This window comes from Phyllobates terribilis, unplaced genomic scaffold, assembly GCF_046119375.1.
Source record: "Phyllobates terribilis strain yellow unplaced genomic scaffold, ASM4611937v1 Scaffold_11__3_contigs__length_659146591, whole genome shotgun sequence".
NCBI lineage: Eukaryota > Metazoa > Chordata > Amphibia > Anura > Dendrobatidae > Phyllobates > Phyllobates terribilis.
Window position 1 is genome coordinate 201,284,148 of NW_027362771.1, and position 21,620 is coordinate 201,305,767.

General features: G+C 39.5%; 2 protein-coding genes across 5 annotated transcripts in view; one reads left to right on the top strand and one right to left on the bottom strand.

Annotated features, from left to right (window-relative positions):
* The window catches only part of LOC141165905 (uncharacterized), a 132,046-nt gene extending 130,882 nt beyond the window's left edge, over positions 1 to 1,164 (top strand). For 3 of the 4 annotated variants that reach the window (XM_073651963.1, XM_073651965.1, XM_073651964.1), the window contains one exon: positions 378 to 1,164. In XM_073651963.1, coding sequence (XP_073508064.1) covers positions 378 to 518 — 141 coding nt within the window. In that variant the 3' untranslated portion in view covers positions 519 to 1,164. The remainder of the gene's footprint in view (positions 1 to 377) is intronic. The other variant, XM_073651962.1, reaches the window with a different exon arrangement.
* Positions 967 to 21,620, bottom strand: part of ZNF277 (zinc finger protein 277) — an 86,337-nt gene continuing 65,683 nt past the window's right edge. Inside the window, exons 8-12 of the mRNA XM_073651966.1 lie at positions 16,281 to 16,348; positions 16,112 to 16,208; positions 13,611 to 13,653; positions 12,225 to 12,399; positions 967 to 1,451 (exon numbers count right to left, since the gene is read on the bottom strand). Of these exons, the coding sequence (XP_073508067.1) occupies positions 1,265 to 1,451; positions 12,225 to 12,399; positions 13,611 to 13,653; positions 16,112 to 16,208; positions 16,281 to 16,348 (570 nt within the window). The 3' untranslated portion in view covers positions 967 to 1,264. The remainder of the gene's footprint in view (positions 1,452 to 12,224; positions 12,400 to 13,610; positions 13,654 to 16,111; positions 16,209 to 16,280; positions 16,349 to 21,620) is intronic.

Genomic DNA, 21,620 nt, shown 5'->3' on the forward strand with positions numbered 1-21,620 from the left:
CATTACCTGATTACTCGGCTAACCAGGAAGGAAGGTGGGTGCACATTACATAGTTACACTATATATACTCCCGCTATTCAGACATAATCCATCTAAATGAGGCATCACCATCCACTTCACTTCTGTCCAGGATGTATTCATGTAGACATGTCCATGGACACGACAGAATAAAATCATCTAGTACATACACTGCTGCACTGGGTGGGTCTAGAATCAAGGACCTCACAACACCTTAGAAATATTAAAGAAACAGGGCATAATTAGTACTGTTTTATATTAGTATAACTTGAAAACAAGACAGAGCCCCTTTAAGTCTTAGAACGTTTAGCTTGTGGTGTGCTTTTAACGGTTGACTGCTACATTTGCTTCTTTTCTAGGCATGTGTTTTTGTGAACATTAGTCCTGATGTAAAAGACCTTGGAGAGACACTGAGCTCCCTTCAGTTTGGTTCATCCATCCAGCAAATCGCCCTTGGCAAGCCCACTCCTCATTCATCCAATATTAAGCTTGGCCAGTGAAGGCACAAATGCAAAGAAACTAGCATAATTATATGGTTTTTTTCCTTGCAGATCTTTAGAATTACATTGCAAAATCTAACCAAAAAAATGTACTTATTACTTCTGCTCAATAGACTATTTTCAGGACCAATCGGTATCTGTAGCCTAAACCAATTACTATTCAGAATAAAGAATCATTTACAGGTATCCTTAAGCTTTCAAAAAATACATACTGTAAGGTTATATAATTGTGCTTGTCATCTAAAGGGGATTTATGGAGGGCAATAGGTCCTTTTCTGTCAAATATCTTGAAAAGAAACCCCTTAGACTCGCACTGACCTGCATTGCACTAATGAATGGGAGATGATTAATTCACAGGAACACAGGCCATACCCTCTTGTAGCATTCCTGACATATTTGAAAATTAGAGTCAATTTTTTGCTAAAAATGAAAATCTGTCTCCGGTCATGGCTGTGCAGCAATGATAGAAGAGTACTGAGACGACTGAATTCATTGGTTTAATTAGGGGACTAGTAGTATGACAGCTATGCAAACTGTATTCCCCTGTGATGTGCCCACGCCGCTGACATCTACACAGCATGCAGCCTTCATTATACAGGAGTAAGTGAAATATGGAATAAAGAGAAATCTATGGAAAGATGAACACCTGAAATGTCTTTTGTTCCATTGTGTAACACAGTATTTTCTATATATACAGATCCTCCTGACATGTATGAAAAATGAGAATTCCTGATCATAATCCATAGTTAGTGCCTTAAGGTACGGTCACGTACAAGCTGGTTTAATATGCTGCCTTTCTTTAAAGCTTCAAGTCTTGAGAGATCTTCCCCAATAACTGGGATCTCTTCACACTGGTCTTGTGCCGTTACCTCCTCCTCGCTGTCACATAGAGTGCATAGGAGAGAATCATTTTCATAGGTGGGGAAGTAGTACCTACACAATAGAAGAACAGGTTAGTTTCTTACAACACGTTACACAGAGTGCCAATACCATATACTGTACTACTGCCAAAACACCACACTGGAGCTTTCCCCGTAGTACATGGACAGCTATTTTATTGAATTACTGCCATATAATACTGCATTGCTTGTAGTGTCTGAGATCATTTACTACTAAAATAAATACCCCTATATTATGCATATAAAGTGAACACTTCTGCAACTTTCCAATATAGTTCAATATGGTGTGTTTCAAGATCTTAAGATATTAAGAGAAGCATAGAGTCTAGATCACGTGAAGTAATTATCCCCCTCTACTCCTCCTTGGTCAGACCTCTTCTGGAATACTGTGTCCAGGTTTGGGCGCCACATTTTAAAAAACACATTAAAAAACTAGAGCCAGTTCAGAGAAGAGCTACCAGGATGGTGAGCAGACTGCAAACTATGTCCTACAAGGAACCGTTAAAGGATCTGGGAATGTTTAGCTTGAAAAAAAGAGGCGACTTAATAGCTGTCTACAAATATCTAAAGGGCTGTCACAGTGTAGACATGGAACATGGAAACACAAGAAGCAATGGAATGAAACTGAAAGGGAGAAGATACAGATTAGATATTAGAAAAAACTTTTTGACAGTGAGGGTGATCAATGAATGGAACAGGCTTCCACGAGAGGTGGTGAGTTCTCCTTCAATGGAAGTCTTGAAGTCTTCATACAGAGGCTGGACAGACATCTGTCTGAGATGGTTTAGGGAATCTTGCATTGAGCAGAGGGTTGGACATGATGACCCCGGAGGTCCCTTCCAACTCTAACATTCTATGATCTCAGCTTGTCAATAAGTGGAAAAAGTGTCTTTTAAATGGAGAAAAATGTCACTTTGTAAGCATATAGGGCTTGTTCACAAACTGATTTTGCTGCCTTATTTCCCATGCTTTTTTCAAGGGTAAAAACCAGGGCTGTGGAGTCGGAGTCCATTTTGGTGGAGTCGGTATGAAATGGACCGACTCAAACTGCAAAAATATATAATAAATTGGGTACAGCAGTTCAATGCAGTTTGTGGGAATATTTTTTTCATAAGAATTTGGGAAACTTATGAAATGTCCTATTCCTGATCTAAGGGTCTAGACTTTTAGCTGAGGTGAATCTGTGCTATAGTAAATTTATCACTTAAAGGGAATCTGTCACCCCCTAGGAGATATCAGACCTCTAATATGGGCATACAGGGTATAGAAAAGTAAATCTATACATACCCCTTTAAATTTTTCACTCTTTGTTTCATTGCAGCTATTTGGTAAATTCTAAAAAGTTCATTTTTTTTTCTCATTAACCCCTTTACGACATGCGCCATACACATACGGCGCATGCTGGAATTTGTTTTCCGTTTTCCAGTACACGATATGGTAAAACCAATGGTGGCGTTCAAAAGTACAACTTGTCCCGCAAAAAATAAATCCTCACACGGCCATATTGGCCAAAAAATAAAGAAGTTATGGCTCTGGGAAGAAGGGGAGCAAAAAACGGAAAAGGGCTGCGGAGTGAAGGGGTTAAAGTACACTCTGCACCCCATCTTGCCTGAAAAAAATAGAAATGTTCAAATTTTTGCAAATTTATCAAAAAAGAAAAACTGAAATATCACATGGTCATAAGTATTCAGACCCTTTGCTCAGTATTGAGTAGATGCACCCTTTTGAGCTTGTACAGCCATGAGTCCTTCTTGGGAATGATGCAACAAGTTTTTCACACCAGGATTTGGGGATCCTCTGCCATTCTTCCTTGCAGATCCTCCCCAGTTTCGTCCGGTTGGATCGTGAACGTTGGTGGACAGCAATTTTCAGGTCTCTTCAGAGATTCTAAATTTGGTTTAGGTCAGGGCTCTGGCTGAGCCAGTCAAGAATGGTCACAGAGTTGTTCTGTGTGCTTAGCGTCATTGTCTTGTTGGAAGGTGAACCTTCGGCCAAGTCTGAGGTCCAGAGCACTCTGGAAGAGTTTTTCATCCAGGATATCTCTGTACTTGGCCGCATTTATGTTTGCCGACTGGGGGAGGGCTGCAGTGATAGTGGACTTTGTGGAACTTTCTCCCATCTCCCTACTGCATCTCTGGAGCTCAGCCACAGTGATCTTGGGGTTCTTCTTTACCTCTCTCACCAAGGCTCTTCCCCCACGATTGCGCAGTTTGGCTGGACGGCCAGGTCTAGGAAGACTTCTGGTGGTCCCAAACTTCTTCCATTTAAGGATTATGGAGGCCACTGTGCTCTTGGAACCTTGAGTAATGCAGAAATTCTTTTGTAACCTTGGCCAGATCTGTGCCTTGTCACAATTCTGTCTCTGAGCTCCTTGGGCAGTTCCTTTGAGGTCATGATTCTCATTTGGTCTGACATGCACTGTGAGGTCTTATATAGACAGGTGTGTGCCTTTCCAAATCAAGTTCTATCAGTTTAATTAAACACAGCGGGACTCCAATGAAGGAGTAGAACCATGTCAAAGAGGATCACAAGGAAATGGACAGCATGTGACTTAAATATGAGTGTCTGAGCAAAGGGTCTGAATACTTATGACCATGTGATATTTCAGTTTTTCTTTTTTTAATAAATTTGCTAAAATTTCTACATTTCTGTTTTTTTTTCAGTCAAGATGGGGTGCAGAGTGTACTTTAATGAGAAAAAAAATGAACTTTTTAGAATTTACCAAATGGTGGCAATGAACGGGAGGGGAGGGGAGGGGGGAAATATGGTAAACGTGTACATAGGTGGGGATTTGGTGGAATAATCAGATGGGCGGGGTTAGCTTGGAGTCCGGGAGACGCCAAGCCTGTGAAAAACCAAGAAGATAAAACTACATTTCTCTGCATTCAGACCTCTACTATGGGCCATACAGGTATATACAGATTTACTTTTCAATACCCTGTATGCCCATATTAGAGGTCTGATAACTCCAAAGTGGTGACAGATTGCCTTTAAACATGAGCCATGTATGAGGGAGTCGTGTAGTGAATGAGATATCTGAAAACTCTGGCACATGCTGCCCAATTTCTGCAATAAAAGCCATAACTTTTTATTTTTCTGTCGATGGAACCTTCTTTTTTGCAGGATGACCAGAAAACTTAATTGGTGCCATTGACTTATTTACTAACAGATTTTCTTTTGGAGTGAATTCCAAACATAAAAACAGTAGTTCAAACATTGTTCTTGGTGGGTTATTTACGCTGTTTACTTGACAGATAAGAAAAAAAAATTGTGGGACCCTGCCCCTTGGTATTATGTGGCAGCCAGAATTCGAATGCTGGCATCTCTGTTTACAAGGGCAACAAGATGTCATGACGTGTTGTGCCACAATGTCATTACGTAGGGGGGACCTTCTAGAAGCAAGAGATCCCGGCATTCAAATGTTAAGGAAGTATGACCGCCAATGTATACTGACATGGTCCTTAAAAATATTTTTGCTCATCTGTACTGCTTACCCTACAGTAAAATTACATTGTGGGAAATATTCAAGGGGTATGGATGAATATAGCAATACCTATCTATTTTTTTTTATTTTTACGCAATAAAACATTTTCGTTGGGGAATAAAGGCGAACTTTGAGTTGCGGCATCTTTTTTTCTTTTGTTGCCGATACAATTGTGTAAGGGCTTGTTATTTGCTGGACGAGTGATCAATTGTATTTGTAGAATTTTAGGGTACACATTTTGTAATTTGTAATTTTTAGACATTTTTGGGGGTGGAAAACAAAGGCAAATCCACCAATTTTTAACACATAGGTTTCCTTTTGTGACCCATTAGGGTACTGTAAACAGCGATTTTTGTGTTATTGCTTGTGTAATGCTTTGGAATAGATAATATTAAAGAGCACTATAATCTGTATGTGTTAACTTGCAGGGCCTAGTAGGCAAATACCTTAGCAGACATGGGGGCCAATTTTAGGCCCCCCAGCTGCCATGATAATATATTAGTCGCCTACAATTGCATCTTGAGGTGCTTTTGACAGAACAGAGGGATCCCCCACTTATGTCAAACTTCTGCAGTCACTATTAATTGCGGTATCTAAAGGGTAAACTGTTGGTATTAGAGGTCACTTCACAATGTATTAGAGCATGGTTCCAGTGGCGATCTCATGGGTACACTGGGCAGTACCCACAAGGTCCATCATTGTTCGGGAAACCACATGACGGATATATCCATCATAGGACTTTAAGATGTTAATTGATAAAATGAATTAATCTCTTCAATGTAAAATTGCACTAAACTGGAGATACTAGTTTTCAGTATGGAAAGTTATAATAAGAAAAGTGGGCCAGAAAAAATTATTTAGGGGTATGTAGTGCCTCTTCCCAGTTTTATCCTGGTAAGCAAATATCATATGCACGATTATCAAATTAAAGCTATTAACAGGCTACTAATAAAAAATTATGTTTCTTTAATATCTACATAAAGTGGGGGAAATAATTATTTGATCCCTTGCTGTTTTTGTAAGTTTGCCCACTGACAAAGACATGAAGAGTCTATAATTTTAAGGGTAGGTTAATTTTAAGATTGAGAGATAGAATATCCCCCCCCCCAAAAAAAAAATCAAGAAGATCACATTGTATAAATTAAATAATTTTTTTGTAGTGAGAAATAAGTATTTGATCCCCTACAAACCATTATGAGTTCTGGCTCCTACAGACCAGTTAGATGCTCCTAATCAACTCGCTACCTGCATTGAAGACAACTGTCTTACATAGTCACCTGTATAAAAGACTTCTGTCCACAGACTCAATTAATCAGTCAGACTCTAACCTCTACAACATGGGCAAGACCAAAGAGCTTTATAAGGATGTCAGGGACAAGATCACAAACCTGCACAAAGCTGGAATGGGCTACAAAACCATAAGTAAGGCGCTGGGTGAGAAGGAGACAACTGTTGGTGCAATAGTAAGAAAATGGAAGAAATACAAAATGACTGTCAATCGACATCGATCTGGGGCACCATGCAAAATCTCACCTCATGGGGTATCCTTGATCATGAGGAAGGTGAGAGATCAGCCTAAAAATACACGGGGGGTATTTCAACATTTAATGCTCGATTCATACCTATAATCCACGAATGTCATAAGGTAAGAATTTGTTTTACTACATGCACTACAAATGCCTCAAATTAACTCAACTGAAATGTAGTACAACCCCCGGCAAAAATTATGGAATCACCGGGCTCGGAAGATGTTCATTCAGTTGTTTAATGTTGTTGAAAAAAAGCAGATCATAGACATGGCACAAAACTAAAGTCATTTTAAATGGCAACTTTAGGGCTTTAAGAAACACTAAAAGAAATCAAGATAAAAAATGTGGTACTCAGTAAGGGTCATTTTTTTCAGACCAAGCAGAGGGAAAAAATTATAGAATCACTCAATTCTGAGGAAAAAATTATGGAATAACCCGGTAAATTTTCATTTCCAAAATTAACACCTGCATCAAATTAGATCTGCTCCTTAGTCTGCATCTAAAAAGGAGTGATCACACCTTGGAGAGCTGTTGCAGCAAGTGGACTGACATGAATCATGGCTCCAACACGAGAGATGTCAATTGAAACAAAGGAGAGGATTATCAAACTTTTAAAAGAAGGTAAATCATCACGCAATGTTGCAAAAGATGTTGGTTGTTCACAGTCAGCTGTGTCTAAAATCTGTTAAAGGCAAACATACTGGTAGACCAAGGAAGACATCAAAGCGTCAAGACCAGAAACTTAAAGCAATATGTCTCCAAAACAGGAAATGCACAACAAAACAAATGAGGAACGAATAGGAGGAAACTGGAGTCAATGTCTGTGACCGAACTGTAAGAAACTGCCTAAAGGAAATGGGATTTACATACAGAAAAGCTAAACATAAGCCACCATTAAAACATAAACAGAAAAAAACAAGGTTATAATGGGCTAAGGAAAAGCAATCGTGGACTGTGGATGACTGGATGAAAGTCATATTCAGTGATGAATCTCGAATCTGCATTGGGCAAGGTGATGATGCTGGAACTTTTGTTTGGTGCCGTTCCAATGAGATTTATAAAGATGACGGCATGAAGAGAACAAGCAAATTTCCACAGTCATTGATGATATGGGGCTGCATGTCAGGTAAAGGCACTAGGGAGATGGCTGTCATTACATCTTCAATAAATCGCCGAGTTTACATTGATATTTTGGACAGTTTTCTTATCCCATCAATTGTAAGGATGTTTGGGGATGATGACATTTTTCAAGATGATAATGCATCCTGCCATAGAGCAAAAACTGTGACAACATTCCTTGAAAGACGACACATAAGGTCAATGTCATGGCCTGCAAATAGTCCGTATCTCAATCCAATTAAAAATCTTTGGTGGAAGTTGAAGAAAATGGTCCATGACAAGGCTCCAACCTGCAAAGCTGATCTGGCAACAGCAATCAGAGAACGTTGGAGCCAGATTGATGAAGAGTACTGTTTGTCACCCATTAAGTCCATGCCTCAGAGACTGCAAGCTGTTATTAAAGCCAGAGGTGGTGCAACAAAATACTATTGATGTGCTGGAGTGTTCTTTTGTGTGTTTGTTTTTCATGATTCCATAATTTTTTCCTCAGAATTGAGTGTTCCATAATTTTTTCCCTCTGCTTGGTCTGAAAAAAATGACCCTTACTGAGTACCACATTTTTAATCTTGATTTCTTTTAGTGTTTCTTAAAGCCCTTTAGTTGCCATTTGAAATGACTTTAGTTTTGTGCCATGTCTGTGATCTGCTTTTTTTCAACAACAGTAAACAACTGAATGAACATCCTCCGAGCCTGGCAATTCCATAATTTTTGCCAGGGATTGTATGTCTCACTATTTACATTGTCTTGTTTGTAGGAAATTTAAAAAAAAAAAAACTACACAGGGGGGAACTTGTTAATGATCTCAAGGCAGCTGGGACCACAGTCACCAACAAAACCATTGGTAACACATTACGCCTTAAAGGTTTAAAATCCTGCAATGCCCGCAAGGTCCCCCTGCTCAAGAAGGCACATGTGCAGGCCTGTCTGAAGTTTGCAAATGAACACCTGTATGATTCTGTGAGTTATTGGGAGAAGGTTCTGTGGTCAGATGAGACAAGAATTGAGCTCTTTGGCATTAACTCAACTCGCCGTGTTTGGAGGAAGAAGAAGGATGAGTACAACCCTAAGAACAAAGTCCCAACCGTGAAGCATGAGGGGGGGAACATTATACTTAGGGAGTGCTTTTCTGCAAAGGGGACATGACAACTGCATCGTACTGAAGGGAAGATGGATGGGGTCATGTATCACGAGATTTTGGCCAACAACCTCCTTCCCTCAGTAAAAGCATTGAAGATGGGTCGTGGCTGGGTTTTCCAGCAAGACAATGACCCAAAACATACAGCCAAGGCAACAAAGGAGTGGCACAAAAAGAAGCACAGTAAGGTCATGGAGTGGTCTAGCCAGTCTCCAGACCTTAATCCCATAGAAAACTTCTGGAGGGAGTTGAAGCTCCGAGTTGCCAAGCGACAGCCTCAAAATCTTAATGATTTAGAGATGATCTGCAAAGAGGAGTGGACCAAAATTCCTCCTAACATGTGCGTAACCCTCACCATCAATTACAAAAAAAGTCTGACAGCTGTGCTTTCCAACAAGGGTTTTGCCACCAAGTATTAAGTGTTGTTTGCCAGAGGGATCATATACTTATTTCTCACTGAAAATAAATGTATCTAATTTATACAATGTGATTTTCTTGATTTTTTTTTGGATATTCTATCTCTCAATGTTAAAATTAACCTACCCTTACAATTATAGACTGTTCATGTGTTTGTCAGTGGGCAAACTTACAAAAACAGCAAGGAATCAAATATTTATTTCTCCCACTGTACAAAATGCACTATTAACAATATAGGCTTCTAGGAGCTATGTACTCCTAAGAAAGGGTAATTTATCAGCAAAACTTTTCCCATTCCGAGACAGAACGCTGAGGATGCGGATAAGGGTCCGCATAGGATCAAATATTTATTATAAATATGCTCAGTCCATCCAGATGGTTCCCATGCACTGTATCTCAACAGACCCATGCTGGTAGCAGACCCATGCTTGGGATGAGGACAAATTTTCCAGTGGAAAACGGTTTCCGATTGAATGGTGACACACTGAAAGCATTTCTTCTCTCTTTAAGGGAATCTGTCAGTAGGACCTGCCCCACTAAGCTGTCTATATGGACATGCACATCATAGGAAGCTGAATAAAAGGATACCTTGATATATATTATGTCATGTCTTACATGTCTTATTCCAGAGAAATCCACGGTTTTCTTAAATGCAAATGAGCGGTTAAGATCTACGGGCAGGATATAGATCTTTCAGAGAATCTGCCTCAAGCTTATTTAATATGAAATCGGGCCTTACCAGTGTAAGACATGTAATGACTGATAGTCTGATCTCAATCTCACAGCTTGGTACCGAGATCAGAACTAAGACCGTGCAACAGAAGAGAACTCTGTCTCATTACAGTGTAGGCTCTGTTGTACTAACACATCTGCACTGCAGATGTTATTCTATAGTGCTTCAGCCTCCATCTCACAGGCAGCCAGTATAGGGGGGGGGGTAGAGGCAGCACAGCAGAGCTGACACCACAGCAAATGTGTTTGCAATTAGACAAGGTTTAACCCTGCTGTACTGTGTTAATTGTGATCTCACTTAATAGCATTACACTGGTAATATCCCCTCTCATTTACATTCATTTTTATTTTCATAATCTCTGGGGGCAGGGTCTCATGCAGATCAGTGTCCAGCCAATAGCCTTGAACAGCTAATTTAAATATTTAAAAAAGTGGATTGATTTCTCTGGAATAAGACATCGAATCTCAGATATCAAGGTATCATTTTATTCAGCACACAGGCTGGCACTGCAATCTGCTCTACTTATTGCTTGGCCCCTGAGAATGTTCCCAAATGCACTGCAGGGGAGCTAGGTCTCCCTAGGAAATTCCAAGGCTTGCTTGCGCTGCCTGCCACTGGGGAGCACATAAGAGGAATTCCAGGTAGCCCCATCTCTTACTGGGTCGATTGATAAGCTCATTTACTAGCTAAGTCACCCTTTATTAGCGGGTGAGGAAGTCCAGTCAAATTGTACATTCAACCCTTACACATTAGGAGGATAAAAGATGAAAAGAAGAAAACCAGAAAAAAAGGATGATGCGAGCCAGAAGTGGAAAGAGAAGGCAAGCCAAGGAGTGGAGGAAGCAGTTGGACAGGAAGGAATGGAAAATGGGGCAAAGGGAAAATGGGGGAAAAGGGGGGGGGGAAAGGGGGGAAAAAGAGGGGGAAAGGGGGGGGAAAGGGAAAGGAAAGGAAAGGGAAAGGGAAAGGAAAGGGGAAGGAAGGGGAAGGGAGGAAGCAGGAACAGGAGGTCTGGAGGTGCAGAAGAGGAGGTACGGAAAGTGGGGGCTGGAACCGGTTTGCATTATTTTGAGTGATATTATACAAACTATGGCTGGCACTGTTTATTAGGTATTACTTTTGTGGCTGGCATTGTATATTATCTTTAATTTTTCTTTGTATATTAGGTGGTATTATTTTGTGGCTGGTACTACCATGTGGCTAGTGTTGGCACTACAGGGCCATGGTTTTGTCTAACATTATCTACATGATAGTGCCAACAGATTGTAGTGCCAACTACAAAAGTAATACCCACCTAATATACAGTGATTGTAGTGCCAACCACAAAAGTAATACCCACCTAATATACAGTGCCAGACAAAAAATAATACCAATCTAATATAGGGTGCCTGACAATTAACAGTGTGTATAATAAAAAGCTCAAGCAGGGACAGTCTCAACATTTGGCAAACCAATCTAGGTGTTTCGACCTATTCTGCCTGGGGGAAGGGAGGACAAAGGCTACCTTGGATATTTTTTTTTTCATTTGGGTATGTGTTTTATTCACTGCTCGTATATAGTTGTTATATGAGCTATTTTCTGCTGGTATATTGTTATCTATATATTTATTTTTTCATTTAGCTTTGCATTTTATTCTATAGTTATGGTTTAATCGCTACTATTTATTTTGATTAGCTATTTAACTCACTTATATAGCGCCATTAATTTCACAGCATTTTACAGACAGCATCATCACTGTCCACATTGGGGCTCATAATAAATTTCTAATCAGTATGTCTTTGGGGTGTGGGAGGAAACCCACGCAAATAAGGGAAGCACATACAAACTCCTTGCAGATGTTGTCCTTGGCAGGATTGGAACCTAGGACCCCAGTGCTGCAACGCTGCAGTGCTAACAACTGAACCACAGAGTATAAACTATACACTATGCCGCTAGCATATAAAGTAGTTTATACTCGGCTGGTATACATTTCTGTATGTGGGGTATTCACTAATGGTTTATAGTTATGTATACATATAATTCATTGCTGGCATATGGTTTTGTATACACCATTTATTGCTGGTGGTGGCATTTAAATTTTTGTCTCAGGCAGCAGAAAAGCTAAAAATGCCCCTGACCTGATCTTAATGGTCTGCAGAGCGCTCATTTGTGTGACATTTTCAACTGGATTGTGTCGAATAGTCAAGTGCGTCTTTAAAAAAAGAAGTAATGTCATATCCTGTAGGGAAAAAAACAATAATGACAAAAGTGATGAAGACAGATGCACTTTGTCATCGGTTTGAGGATTCGTCAACTCAAGTGTGAACCCAGCTCAAAGCAAATAAGATAAAGTCATGATGAATTGACAGGTCAGCTTTTGTACAAGACAATACCAAATGTTGGATTCTTACTGAGGTTGATCCCACAATGATCTCTCTGGAAAAATGCCGATATGGTTGTCTTTTTCCATGTGAGCTATTAATTCTGTTTTTGACTGAAACTTTTCTTGACAGCCATGACATCGACACTGATGGATTTGCCTTCTAATAAAATTCACTAATTTGACTTGCTGATAAAACTTCAGTCCTGTCAAGCACAAAACAATACAAGTCAGTGAAATCAGGGCTTGTATTGCTAGAAGTCAGTTAAGCATATCAAGAGCAGTCACAAAAGATATCAATGTAAATTGAATGCATTCATCACATTGCATTTAGTGGAGCTTGTCAGCTTTTTCAGTTCTCCTTGAATTCTCCTGCACATTTCCGTTAGAACTAGAGTATTTTATTTTCTTTCCTTAGGAATGACTTACTATCATATTCGTACTGATTTTCTGTTGGCTGGCGCTTGCCGCACCTATGAAATATGGTAACAATAGATAAGCCTTGTACCCAAACCTTGATTGTAATTTACACTGTCCCAGTATGACAACTAGTGGGTGCTTCTGAAATTGTAATTAAACATTTGCAAAACATTTTCTTGTCCCTTTAATTGCCTGTGGATTGGTGGGGGTCTGGATCCTGAGGCCTTAATGATCTCTCAAAAGACCCCTGAGAGTGCTTACACCTGAGTGGAGTATGGAGTACAGGTCTGCAGGCAACTGAAAGGACCAAAATACCTAAAAATGTTTGCAAACATTTAATAACTCTTTAACTCAAAACTTCCACACCCTCTTCTGAAAATGCACATAGTAAAATATATACATGGCTAACAATCCAAAATCAAAGAGTTGGAAACTCAGCAGGAGGACCCAATAGGTACTGGAGTAGTGTATAAATATACAGCTCCAGGTCATCATCTCATTGTGGCCTTGACAGTGTATTCACAACTCAGAGCTGTACAATAGAAGCGAGTGCCAGTGGCTGCGAGACAGAGCATGGCTATGTAGAGGGAAATATATAAAAAGTTAAAGAGCATCTGTCATTAAGATCAACCCTCCTAAGCAGTCTATATGGGCATGTAGGTCATGAAAAGCTGAATAAAATGATACCTTGATATCTGTGATCCGATGTCTTATTCCAGAGTATTACACATTTTTCATAATATGTAAATGAGCTGTTAAGATCTATGGGTCGGGACATAGATCTCCCTGAGAATCTGTCTCCAGAGCTTATTTTATATGAAGTGTAAAGATGGAAAAAAAATGGTCCTTAAGGGCTTAAATCAGTATTGAAATCTGGATTTATTCTAATTAGTTGTTTTCTTTAAACCATAGATTTACTAAGGATAACATTTACCTGTACTCTCTAATATATTTACAAAAAACACAATCCATTTAACTTTACACATATTTTACTTACCCAAATCTGTTCTTATTTTGTGAAGATCAAAGTGGTGAGAGTCCTAGGCAGAGAGAAAACACAGTTTAAGTCTTAATTCTCTGAAACGTCATTCATTTATAGTGCATCGCCAATTCCAGAGCACATTCACTGTCAGTACAAGCGGGAGGTCATAATTGTGGCTATATTCGCTGTGCTTTACCCCTTAACCACCACCTTGTTTGGGCTTAAAAACAGTAATTGATCAAGTCTTTTTTTTATTCTTTCTTGTCTTACATCCAAAGAGGCATAGCTTTTTTATTTTCCCATCTTTGAAACTTTTTTTTTTCTAAATAAAATGTATTTTTTCAATCGACTCACTTGAGGTTTCATATAGTGTATTATTTTGTTCCTCTTTTTCAGTGGTGGGGGAGGGGGTAAGCAATGTAAAAAAACACAATTTGACTATAGACATTTTTTTTTACCATGAGGTTTTTGTATCTTATGGGCTGTACAGATGCATTGGTACCAAATACACTACCGTTCACAAGTTTGGGGTAATTTAGAAATTTCATTATTTTTGAAAGAAAAGCACATTTTTTTTCAATGAAGCTAACATTAAATGAATCAGAAATGCACTCTATACATTGTTAATGTGGTAAATAACTATTCTAGCTGCAAACGTCTTGTTTTTATTGCAATATCAACATAGGTGTAAGGCCCATTTCCAACAACCACCACTCCAGTGTTTTAATGGTACATTGTGTTTGCTAACTTTGTAAGAAGGCTAATGGATGTTTAGAAAACTCTAGAAAACCCTTGCATGAGTATGTTAGCCCAGCTGAAAATGGTTTGGCTGATGTGAGAAGCTATAAAATTGACCTTCCTTTGAGCTAGTTGAGAATCTGGAGCATTACATTTGTTTGTTCTATGAAACTCTCAAAATGGCCAGAAAAAGAGAACTTTCATGTGAAACTCGACAGTCTATTCTTGTTCTTAGAAATGAAGGCTATTCCATGCGAGAAATTGCCAAGAAACTGAAGATTTCCTACAATGGTATGTACTACTCCCTTCAGAGGAGAGCACAAACAGGCTGTAACCAGAGTAGAATCAGAAGTGGGAGGCCTCGCTGCACAACTGAGCAACAAGACAAGTACATTAGAGTCTCTAGTTTGAGAAATCGACGCCTCACAGCTCCTCAACTGGCAGCTTCATTAAATAGTACATGCAAAACGCCAGTGTCAACGTCTACAGTGAAGAGGCGACTCCGGGATGCTGGCCTTCAGGGCAAAGTGGCAAAAAAAAAGCTATATCTGAGACTAGCTAATAAAAGGAAAATATTAATATGGGCAAAAGAACACAGACATTGGACAGAGGAAGATTGGAAAAAAGTTTTATGGACAGACGAATCAAAGTTTGAGGTGTTTGGATCACACAGAAGAACATTTATGAGACGCAGAACAACTGAAAAGATGCTGGAAGAGTGCCTGACGCCATCTGTCAAGCATGGCGGCGGTAATGTGATGGTCTGGGGTTGCTTTGGTGCTGGTAAAGTGGGAGATTTGTACAAGGTAAATGGGATTTTGAATAAGGAAGGCTATCACTCCATTTTGCAACGCCATGCCATACCCTGTGGACAGCGCTTGATTGGAGCCAATTTCATCCTACAACAGGACAATGACCCAAAGCACCTCCAAATTATGCATGAACTATTTAGGGAAGAAGCAGGCAGCTGGTATTCTATCTGTAATGGAGTGGCCATCTCAGTCACCAGATCTCAACCCCATTGAGGTGTTGTGGGAGCAGCTTGACCGTATGGTACGCAAAAAGCCCCTCCCAGCAAGCCAATCCAACTTGTGGGAGGGGCTTCAGGAAGCATGGGGTGAAATTTCTCAAGATTACCTCAACAAATTAACTGCTAGAATGCCAAAGGTCTGCAATGCTGTAATTGCTGAAAAGGGAGCATTCTTTGACGAAAGCAAAGTTTGAAGGAGAAAATTATTCTTTCAAATAAAAATCATTATTTCTAACCTTGTCAATGTCTGGACTATATTTTCTATTCATTTTGCAACTCATTTGATAAATAAAAGTATGAGTTTTCATGGAAAACACAAAATTGTCTGGGTGACCCCAAACTTTTGAACGGTAGTGTATGTCGACGTTTTTTTTTTGGCAGTTTTTTTTTTTATTTTGCTTTTGAAGCAGCACCAGCGGTCTATTCATTACTTTATAATGAAAGCAGTTAAAATTTACTATATACTTGGAAATCAAGTATACAGTATACTGATAGGAGACCTGTTAGGACAAGCCTTTGGCATGGCCTATCATAGGCAAATACCGATGGCAGGCCTGTGGGCTGTTATTAATTCCCTACCTTCCATATTAACCCTCTGTCCTACAGCTTAGGTGTCGCTGACTGGTTCATCATACAAAACTTCTTCATGTGAGATGCCAAGCACTTCATTTGTAGCATTTACTCCCCACCACGTTGTAGGACTGGATTAGAGCCATCATTTTAAGCCACAGGTGTACTACTGTCTTACCTTCATGTGAATAAGAAGTTTCTCAGTTGTGTCAGCTTGGTTTTCACAAAACAGACAAAATGCAGACATAGGGTGCTCCTCCCAGTCAGACCAGTCCCTAAAACAGAACATATGTTAGCTTTCAGAAAACGCTGAAGTCCTCATCAGTGTACTGCAGATGGAGTCATACTCATCATTGCCGTCTCCCAATTCCCGGTCATCTTCAGACTGTACTTCCTCCCAACTCTTCCCTAGTTCCTATGTGAGAGGAGAACCAGTTAATTCAACTGATCTTACTTAATCCATTTGTATTGTCAATATGATATTACATTCTGAAAGCTGGATATAACCTTGTAATACTATCAGATATAACATATAGCTAAGAATATGGGTACGGGAAAACACTTAATGGCCTATGTATTGCATGGAGCTGATCTGTAGAATGACGCACAGTCAAATGAAGGAGGATGCCATTGTGTCTGGATAAACAATAAAGGGACTGCAGAATCTCCGTAAGCACTGCGGACCCTTACTTATGCTAATTTGTGAGGGTCCTGTAACAGCTAATAACAAAAATTTTTGACATGAGAAATGCCTAACAAGATAGGTAGATATTTATTGTGCATAATTGCCAGGAATCAATCACCACATGATGATTTTTAATAAAATGACTGGAAATAAGACTAATACTATCAGACTTGGACTGGCCCCCAGGGTAATGGGTAAATTCCCTGGTAGGCCCCTGTGTAAGAGTGGGACACCCCACCTTCTATAAGAGCAGCAGTTGGCACTTGATTTACTGTGTATAGACAAAGCCAAAGTAAACATATATGCCCTCTAAAAACAATACTTTTATTTTTATACTATTTAAAAACACACCTATGCTCGTGTATATAAAATACAGAATATTTCTATAATTGTCAGAAATTCAATAATGGCACATCTCCCTGAGGAGGATAATTGCTCCAAGATACAGCGAGGACTTATATAGCCCTAATATGCCTCTAATATGATCCTGCCTTACGCGGAGGTTGGCACCCTAATAACGCTTTTTGGCGCCCTAGCTCACCGGCGGCTGGCCCTACCTGTCCCTGTTACACCCTACGGGGTGAACTAAACATGATATAGAAAGGTGACTACCTAATCTAATATATATATATTCCTAGTATACAAGTGATAAAAAATACATAGATAGACTTATCTTTCATTCAAAGTATGCCTCGACGCGTTTCCCCATCATTAGGTTCATCAGGAGGCCGATACCGGGATTCTATGTCAATGAATGATAAAGCTACATGATGTATATTGCAGGAAGCTGATGGCTGAAACGCGTCGAGGCATACTTTGAATGAAAGATAAGTATCAATTGATCTTTGTCTATCTATGTATTTTTTATCATTTGTATACTAGGAATATCTATGTATTAGATTAGGCAGTCACCTTTCTATATCATGTTTAGTTCACCCCGTAGGGTGTAACAGGGACAGGTAGGGACAGCCGCCGGTGAGTGGGGGTACCAAAAAGCGTTATTACGGTGCCAACCTCCGCGTCAGGCAGGATCATATTAGAGGCATATTAGAGCTATATAAGTCCTTGCTGTATCTTGGTGCAATTATCCTCCTCAAGGAGATGTGCCATTATTGAATTTCTGACAATTATAGAAATATTCTGTATTTTATATACACGGGCATGGGTGTGTTTTAAATAGTATAAAAATAAAAGTATTTTTTTTAGAGGGCATATATGTTTACTTCAGCACAAACCTTCTTGGTATAATCTTTATGTTACATTTTTGATAGACAAAGCCAGCATCTCATCATTCATAATTTTTTTTTTTTAAACTGTAATTTTTCAAAAATCTCCATAAAAATTACAAACAACATTCACATGAAGTGTGTACGGCAGAGTAAAACTCAATGAAGTTTTTATCCATGGGAGTGTATAAACAGCTAAGATCCAGAAGACAACTACCAGCCAAATCTCAGCAAACCCACAACATAAGCAATCAACTTAATACTAGATTCTATTACCCAGCCATGTTCAATCTATAACATAATCAAGGATTGACAATGGACAAAAGAAACAAACACACAGAGAATAAGGAAATAGGGGGAGTTATAAAAGAATTATCCATTGTGTTAAGCCCCAAAATAATCCCAGGGCGCCCAAATTGATTCAAATAATTCAACCACTGCTTGCAGAACAGCCGTCCAGCCGTCATATACAACCCCTGGCAAAAAAATATGGAATCACCGGGCTCGGAGGATGTTCATTCAGTTGTTTAAGGTTGTTGAAAAAAAGCAGATCACAGACATGGCACAAAACTAAAGTAATTTCAAATGGCAACTAAAGGGCTTTAAGAAACACTAAAAGAAATCAAGATTAAAAAAAAATTGCTACTCAGTAAGGGTAATTTTTTTCAGACCAAGCAGAGGGAAAAAATTATGGAATCACTCAATTCTGAGGAAAAAAATATGGAATCACCCTGTAAATTTTAATTTCCAAAACTAACACCTGCATCAAATTAGATCTGCTCGTTAGTCTGCATCTAAAAAGGAGTGATCACACCTTGGAGAGCTGTTGCACCAAGTGGACTGACATGAATCATGCTTCAACATGAGAGAAGTCAATTGAAACAAAGGAGAGGATTATCAAACTCTTAAAAGAAGGTAAATCATCACGCAATGTTGCAAAAGATGTTGGTTGTTCACAGTCAGCTGTGTCTAAAATCTGGACCAAATACAAACAACATAGGAAGATTGTTAAAGGCAAACATACTGGTAGACCAAGGAAGACATCAAAGCGTCAAGACCGGAAACTTATAGCAATATGTCTCCAAAACAGGAAATGCACAACAAAACAAATGAGGAACGAATGGGAGGAAACTGAAGTCAATGTCTGTGACCGAACTGTAAGAAACCGCCTTAAGAAAATGGGATTTACATACAGAAAAGCTAAACATAAGCCATCATTAACACCTAAACAGAAAAAAACAAGGTTACAATGGGCTAAGGAAAAGCAATCGTGGACTGTGGATGACTGGATGAAAGTCATATTCAGTGATGAATTGCGAATCTGCATTGGGCAAGGTGATGATGCTGGAACTTTTGTTTGGTGCCGTTACAATGAGATTTATAAAGATGACTGCATGAAGAGAACATGCAAATTTCCACAGTCACTGATGATATGGGGCTGCATGTCAGGTAAAGGCACTGGGGAGATGGCTGTCATTACATCTTCAATAAATGCCCAAGTTTACATTGACATTTTGGACAGTTTTCTTATCCCATCAATTCTGAGGATGTTTGGAGATGAGGACATCATTTTTCAAGATGATAATGCATCCTGCCATAGAGCAAAAACTGTGAAAACATTCCTTGAAAGAAGACACATAAGGTCAATGTCATGGCCTGCAAATAGCCCGGATCTCAATCCAATTGAAAATCTTTGGTGCAAGTTGAAGAAAATGGTCCATGACAAGGCTCCAACCTGCAAAGCTGATCTGGCAACAGCAATCAGAGAAAGTTGGAGCCAGATTGATGAAGAGTACTGTTTGTCAGTTGTCACTCATTAAGTCCATGCCTCAGAGACTGCAAGCTGTTATTAAAGCCAGATGTGGTGCAACAAAATACTAGTGATGTATTGGAGTGTTCTTTTGTGTGTTTGTTTTTCACGATTCCATAATTTTTCCCTCTGCTTGGTCTGAAAAAAATTACCCTTACTGAGTACCACATTTTTAATCTTGATTTCTTTTAGTGTTTCTTAAAGCCCTTTAGTTGCCATTTGAAATGACTTTAGTTTTGTGCCATGTCTATGATCTGCTTTTTTACAACAACATTAAACAACTGAATGAACATCCTCTGAGCCCGGTGATTCCATAATTTTTGCCAGGGGTTGTATTCAATCCTCCAAATATCAGAAATTCTGTAGGGCAAGTCCTGAAAAGAGGTGGGGGGCGTTCTTCTTCCAATGGACAGCAATCAGGCATCTGGCCGCCGTTAACATACAAAAGGAGCAGTTTAGAGGAGTTTTTACCAATCCTCCCTGGGAAGAACGTTGAGAATATACAGGGTGGGCCATTTATATGGATACACCTAAATTAAATGGGAATGGTTGGTGATATCAACTTCCTGTTTGTGGCACATTAGTATATGGGAGGGGGGAAACTTTTCCAGATGGGTGATGACCATGGCGGCCATTTTGAAGTCGGACATTTTGGATCCAACTTTATTTTTTTCAATTGGGAAGAGGGTCATGTGACAAGTCAAACTTATTGAGAATTTCATAAGAAAAACAATGGTGGGCTTGGTTTTAACGTAACTTTATTCTTTCATGAGTTTTCCACAAGTTTATGACCACTTATAAAATGTGTTCAAAGTGCTGCCCATTGTGTTGGTTTGTCAATGCAACCCTCTTCTCCCACTCTTGACACACTGATAGCAACACCACAGAAGAAATGCTAGCACAGGCTTCCAGTATCCGTTGTTTCTGATGCTGCACATCTCGTATGTTCACAGAATAGACCATTGCCTTCAGATGACCCCAAAGATAAAAGTCTAAGGGGGTCAGATCGGGAGACCTTGGTGGCTATTCAACTGGCCCACGATGACCAATCCACTTTCCAGGAAACTGTTCATGTAGGAATGATCGGACCTGACACCCATAATGTGGTGGTGCACCACCTTGTTGGAAAAACTCAGGGAATGTGCCATCTTCAGTGCATAAAGAGGGCAACACATCATCATGTAGCAATTTCAGATATCCAGTGGCATTGAGGTTTCCATTGATGAAGAATGGCCCCACTATCTTTGTACCTCATATACCACACCATACCATCAAGATACGAGATGTGCAGCATCTGAAACAACAGATACTGGAAGCCTGTGCTAGCATTTCTTCTGCGGTGTTGCTATCAGTGTGTCAATAGTGGGAGAAGAGGGTTGCATTGACAAACCAACACAATGGGCAGCACTTTGAACACATTTTATAAGTGGTCATAAACTTGTGAAAAACTCATGAAAGAATAAAGTTACGTTAAAACCAAGCACACCATTGTTTTTCTTATGAAATTGTCAATAAGTTTGATGTGTCACATGACCCTCTTCCCAGTTGAAAAAAATAAAGTTGGATCCAAAATGGCTGACTTCAAAATGGCCGCCATGGTCACCACCCATCTGGAAAAGTTTTACCCCTCCCATATACTAATGTGCCACAAACAGGAAGTTGATATCACCAACCATTCCCATTTAATTTAGGTGTATCCATATAAATGGCCCACCCTGTAGATCAAAGGATCCAGAGAAACCTCAGAGTACAGTACTTTGTGGATCAGGGATTTAACTAAGAGCCAGAACCCCATAATTCCAGGACATGACCAGCTCATCATTCATTTAACATTGACCCAGTTTATCATTATATAGAAGCATAGGCAAATTTGTGAGGGTAATGTAATATTTGTATGTAAATGAACAATGTACCATCATAGTCAATGTTACTGGTGGGACCTTGGCACCTCAGTCTGATACTGAAT